The 6,360-nt window shown below is 42.5% G+C and overlaps 1 protein-coding gene across 1 annotated transcript in view; it reads left to right on the forward strand.

The window, feature by feature from the left end:
* Positions 1–842: 842 nt before the first annotated feature.
* Positions 843–6,360, forward strand: part of KAT6A (K(lysine) acetyltransferase 6A) — a gene marked incomplete at its 5' end in the record, with an annotated part of 24,087 nt that continues 18,569 nt past the window's right edge. Inside the window, 6 exons of the mRNA XM_010159555.1 lie at positions 843–958; positions 1,218–1,299; positions 2,253–2,388; positions 2,619–2,627; positions 3,740–4,053; positions 5,273–5,391. Of these exons, the coding sequence (XP_010157857.1) occupies positions 843–958; positions 1,218–1,299; positions 2,253–2,388; positions 2,619–2,627; positions 3,740–4,053; positions 5,273–5,391 (776 nt within the window). The remainder of the gene's footprint in view (positions 959–1,217; positions 1,300–2,252; positions 2,389–2,618; positions 2,628–3,739; positions 4,054–5,272; positions 5,392–6,360) is intronic.

Raw genomic sequence — 6,360 nt, forward strand, 5'->3', positions numbered from 1 at the left:
AGAGCCAGAGAGCTGGAGCCTGAGACCAATCACAGCGGAGTCCGAGCGAACGCTATCAGCGACAGCATGACCATGAAAACTAGCACACGAACGCGCCAGCAAAGGATTTAGCAAAGCAGCTAACGAAGGAGTTAGAGAGAATGTTAGCAAGCGTAAGAAAGTGGAAGTGTGATGTCCCCCAAGCCCACTCCCTGCTTATGTACTGAGCATGAGATGCTATGGAGTGAAATACTCCTTCGGTCAGTTTGGGTTGGCTGTCTGAGCTGTGTGTCCCCCCACTGCCTTTAGTGGGAATGCAGCTGCAGTATCAGAAGCTGAGAAAGACCTTGAATTTGGTGCAAGCACTCCCCAGCACCACCTAAAAAGACACCTTATCAGTACTTTTCTCAGGGTATATTCAGAAACCCAGCTTCATTCCAGCCACTGTGAAAGAGAGTTAACTCTCTCCTGACCAAAATCAGCACAGCATCTGTGGCATATAATAGTTAGTTCAGCTGAATCTCTGCTCCCAGAGGGGAGACAGTTAAGTTGACCTAACACAAATCATTCATTTGGCTTCTGGAGGTTTCTTTAAAAATGTAATAATGATGACCAGTTTTATCATGTTTCTCAATTCAGTTATGAAAAATTATCTTGGTGTCCTTTTGTATGTGGGCCTGCCACTTGCTCTCGAGGGTATTGTTTTTGTGTTACAAGTAGAAAAGAATACAAGCACCTAAACCCAGCAGTATCTGGATAACCAGAATTCTGCATGGGAATGTGTAATGAATAAAGAAATCTCTCTGTGAACATTAACAGTAGTGAAATGGTTTTACTGGTATAATTTTCTCCTTTTTCTGTAGGTCATCCGTCCTGTTTGAAGTTCTCTCCAGAGTTGACAGTTCGAGTGAAAGCCTTGCGATGGCAGTGTATTGAGTGCAAAACATGCAGTTCCTGTCGAGATCAGGGCAAAAATGCTGTGAGTACAGTGGAATAGAGACTGAATGAAGAGGATATCAGTCTTGTGGATGTTCTGTCAAAGTACAAAATAAAATCATTCTAGAGTCAAATATTTGCAGCTTTTGTTTTGAGTCTGGCAGTCTTTGAGACCTGTGAACCAACACGGTGTGTCTGTAGTTGAAAACTATGTGCGTGTTCTCTGGGATGGTGACGCATTAATGGAGGGCTTGATGCTAATGAGTATCTAAAAGGAGACTAACTTCATCTGTCTTCAACAGGATAACATGCTGTTTTGTGACTCATGCGACCGTGGCTTTCACATGGAGTGCTGTGACCCCCCTCTTACCAGGATGCCAAAAGGTGGGAACTTTGGGATGAAAAGGGTAATTTAAGATGGGGTTGGATCAGTGGGCAGAAAGTGCTTCCACATATTTGGTTGTCTTCTTAGCTACATTTAACTTGTTCCTTACAGCATTGCTTTTCAGGTATTAGGAACTAGAGAAGGGTCAGAACTTCACATGTGGATTTTCCACTGTCTCCTGCTTCCTGTAATTATTGTTGGTGACGGGTTTTGAAAAAAAATTTTGAGGGAGTAGAAGTGATCCTTGTGGATTAAAATGATCAGCGTCCATTTGAATGACAGCCTTGTTCAGAAGAAAGAGATGGGCTTCTAAGTTGTTGAAGTCATATCTGTTCGGACAGTAGAGAATCGTGGAGTACAACCAAACTTTTCTTTTCCTGCAGAAAGCAGGTTATCTATGGAAGATTCTTCCTTGCTAGTTAGAAGAAAATTTTCCTATAGAAGATAGTTGGAAGTAGCGTAGTCATAAGCAGAATATGGGATAATTAAACGGTACATTTTTATGGTTTTCTGATCATGTGCTGCAAATTAAAGAGACTTCCTGCATGGCTGTGGGAAGTGGGGGGTGGGAGGGTCATTAGCTGGACTTGAGTTTCGATTGCTGAACATATATACGTGTAAGAAAAACTATGTATACTATAATTGGAGCCTTTGGTACTGTACCTACCCTTTCTGTCAGAAGGCCTGGGGCCTGTAATTATTCTTCTTATCCTATATAGATGTCCTTTGCATTCATTCCCACCCCTGCCAAGCCTCATCCAGCCTGGCCTTGGACACTTCCAGGGTTGGGGCATCTACAGCCTCTCTGGGCAACCTGTCCCAGTGCTCCCCACCCTCTGCGGGAAGAATTTCTTCCTGATGTCCAATCTAAATCTCTCTCTTTCAATTTAAAGCCACTGCCCCTTGTCCTGTCACTATACTGTCACTAGTGATGGGGATTTGTGTCTTACAGGTATGTGGATATGTCAAATATGTCGGCCACGGAAAAAAGGAAGAAAACTTTTACAGAAGAAGGCAGCACAGATAAAACGACGCTATGCTAACCCAATAGGACGTCCCAAAAACAGGTTAAAGAATCAAAATACAACGTAAGTCTCTCTATAAGTAGGAGTAAGGTGTGAGATGCTATAGGGCAGTGGGTATTTCTGAAGCGTCTGGTCTACTCTGTGAGAAGATCTCTGACAATGAAGAGCTTTTTGTTATTCTTTAACACAGAATTTCTGAGGAGTGCTGTGTCAAGTCTGTTTTGATGAATGGCTGCTTATTCCAGCATAATTGTTTTGCTTTGTGTTTCTCAAGAACCCTTTCTGATGTTTAGAGTTACTAAGTAATCTACATTAAGTCACATGAGGTGTTTGTTTGACGTGTATTTAATTTGACACTACTGCCAGAAAATATTTGGCCCCTTTCTGCTTCTATTCCACACGTTTATGCGTGTGGGGAGCACCCTGTTGTGCTGGGACAGATGGTGTGGCCTTGTCATAGTTGTCGTGGGGCAGCCAGACATCAGGGAATTGCATTTGGGTGGGTGGGAATTTGTTGGATAAATGTTCGGCCAGAGCAGTTTCCCTAAGATTGCTGTGCAGTGTGTGTTGTGATGCAGCACTATTAGCTGTGCAGGGGACAAAACAATGAAGGAACATGGCACAGGAACTTTGTTTTGGGCATCAGATCAGCTTAAAAAAGAAGAGTTGAACTATGACTTGATTCCAGCCAATAGCACCAAGGATGTACTGGTTTAGTGCTTATGAAAACATAGGGGGAAAGCCTCTCTTAAACATCCTAATTTTCAGTCTGTGTGATACCTTTGCCTAGAGGGACTCGCTGTGTAATTGAGAGGGGCAGAAGAAAAGCTAGCTACTTGCTACTGCTGTTTTGCCTCTTTTAATTTTTATTTCATGATTTATTCACAATTTTTTTGTCTTTGTTTCTTCATTCTGCTTGCAAAATACAGCCACAGAATTATGCACAGATGCTTAGCTTGTCTTTTTAGGAGGAAGCCTATTTCTGTCCTCTGTAGCTGCAAAGATTCTAGCTAAAACCAGTCAGCTTCCTGAAACAGCAGTCAGTCAAGGGCAATCCCTCTGGGAAGTGTTAAATACTCAGTTGTCTCAATAGAGTTTTAAAATTTCCTGCCCGTTAGATGGCAGCTGGTTGGAGATCAACACTGTTGTCTGCTGACATGGCCATCAGCGGTGCAGGTTCTTAGCTAACTTGCGTGTCCTCTGTGCATTAACTTTCTGTGGAGCTCTTACAACGCGGTGCAAAAACTTGGGTACGCAGGCACTTGACTACTCCTTTATTATTAAATTCTTCAGCTCACGTTTAGCTTCTGTGTGATTGATGAATAAGTAGCGAAGATGGTAGTCCCCTTTGCAACCCAAAACAACCCACCTTACCCAATCTTCTGAGCATATCTTTCACCTTCTCATTCTTTAGATCAAAAGGCCCTTTCAGCAAAGTTCGAACTGGCCCTGGTCGGGGTCGGAAACGTAAGATCGCTCTGTCCAGCCAGTCGGCGTCGTCAGAAGGAGGGTACCTGGAGGAGACAGATGTCTTGGATTTCTGCAGAGATGGCAGCAACACCTTGAAGTTTAACAAGAAAACCAAAGGGCTTATAGATGGCCTTACTAAATTCTTCACTCCCTCCCCCGATGGACGAAAAGCTCGAGGAGAAGTGGTGGACTATTCTCAGCAGTATAGGAGCAGGAAAAAGGGTACCAGGAAATCTAGCACTTCAGAATGGCCCACAGGTAAAGATTTTTCACCCTGCCAATGTAAGTATCCTGTACACCAAGAAAATGTTCAAAGGCTAGGATGTTGAAGTGACTGGAATTGTTTATAGGCTGGAAACTGAGCTGGAAGTTAACTCTCCAGTGCAGTTACCTTTGGTGCACTGAGGCACAGTACTGGTTGGAAGAAAGAAGTGATCCTAGAGACCTTTGCCTCTTCACCTATGGTGGCAAGGTGTAATGAGGGACTCGGTGATTGCTGTGGGGAAAAAATGCCCTTTGGTACTGAGGGGCTTGCAGATGGCCCGAGGAATTGTGCTAAGTAATGTCACATTTGAAAGAAGATAGGGAGTGGATAATGAAAATAAGAACAGCAAGGTAGACGTATGAAATGGAAAACATATAATTAAAGCCAGTCTGACGGACCCCTGGGTTTCTGATCTAAGGTATAGGCTTGCAAGCAAATGTTTCTGAATTTTCTCACCCATAGAGGAACCTGCTTTGTGCAGCTTGGCACCTCCTTGCTGGAGAGCATCCCTCCTTTTGAATGCAGTTCAAAACGCAGTTTTGAGTGCAGCTGCTCTTCTTGTTTTCTTTGCTAGCTTAAGACATTAATCTATGACTGGAGCTTGATTTAATCTCTGTATTCAGATCTTTTACAGTCTTGTTGAAAAGTTTCATAGCTTGAACTGTTCCTAAGCAAGCAGTGGAAAATACTCCACAATAACATAGAAGGTTTACAGCTTTAGAACAGTTATGTGTGTTAGCCTGGCTGGTGGTGGAAGAACAATAATGTATTATAATGCTTTGGGGGTGAAGTGTCCTGTGGGTTTTCTTTGCTTTTTTTTGTGGAAGGGGTGTTTCTTGGGTGATGAATGTAAGTGTCCTGGTTTTGGTTGCAGCAGATACGTCATTTAAATAGTTGTGATCCTTGTTTGGGAGAAACGGGCACAGTGCTAAGGCATTTATCCAAAACTGTCCCATTGTTACTAATGCTTTCGTGGTACTATGAATGTCCAAGTGGTGAGTTTTGGACCTGGTTTAATATATGACAGTACTTCTTACATGGTCATAAATCCAGAACTGGTTCTTCTTTTGTGGTCCCAAATCTGAATAGCAAATCCCATCAAAAACCTTGTCTCGGTGCCTGACTACAGCCAGATGATGTTTGTCGCTGCACTAAAAGGCACATACTCCTTTGTAAATGTAGGTGAAGACAATTTTTCTCTCTCATTTACAGACAATCAGGATGGCTGGGATGGAAAACAGGAAAATGAGGAGCGTTTTTTTGGGAGCCAGGATGTCTTAACTGAAAAAGACATGGAGTTGTTTAGAGATATTCAGGAGCAAGCACTGCAGGTAAAGTTAAATTTCCAGTGTCTGGCAGTAAGTACCAAATCTGTGAAAGGAATAACAAAGCCAAAAACCCCACGCTAACCCAACAGCAAAAACCAAGAGGAAATACAGACTCCAGATGAGTCAGTCTGTCATGGAAACTTGGTTTCTGCTGCTTGAGAGTAATGGGGAACTGACCTCAAGAGAGCTGCAGGCTAACAAAAAAGTGAGCATAAGAGGTTCAGGTGGGCATCTAAAATGCTGTGAGGGCTGTGGCTTTAGTTGTGTCAGAACATAGAGCTGGTACAACATGTGGACTCTTAAAACAATAAAATATGGGACTCTGCTAGCAGCGTGGGTCACACAGGGCCTCTGGCTAATTGAAACATTCTTCCAGATACTTTAACTCCTTAAGGAACAGGATAGGGCATCACTGTGTGTGTCTGTATGCACATATATGTGCATATACACGTGTGTAATATGTGTGTGTGTATATCTCTACCTGTACATTTCAATCACTTGAATGGTCTTATGACTTAACTCCTGAAGCCAAAGGGATCAGTTGAATTTATGCATTGACTTCCCTGAACAGAGCTTCACTATGTGTAACTGTCCTTTCAAACTTCACCAGGTGTTTGGTTTTATTTGCCCGTGATTCTGTCATAGGCTGGTTTAATTCCACTATACTAACTATAGTCTCTGTACCAAAAGAGTTAATGAACGATGAATTGGGATAAGACTGAACTACACTGTGTGATAAAGCAGACTAAGATGAAGTGCAGTTAATACTTGTATTGAGGTGCAGATACCACACTACTTTATAAATCTTCTTATTGCAACCTTCGTTTCAGGATTGATTTTTAAAAAACTCAGTGTGTGCATCACTGAACAAACCACACAAGAGACTACGGCTTGTGACCATACTTATGTTTTAGAAAAGTAACTGAATAGCTGAAATTATATTCATATTATTTTCCCCCACTCTGTGTAGGG

Source organism: Eurypyga helias, unplaced genomic scaffold, assembly GCF_000690775.1.
Source record: "Eurypyga helias isolate BGI_N326 unplaced genomic scaffold, ASM69077v1 scaffold2119, whole genome shotgun sequence".
NCBI classification, from domain to species: Eukaryota; Metazoa; Chordata; class Aves; order Eurypygiformes; family Eurypygidae; genus Eurypyga; species Eurypyga helias.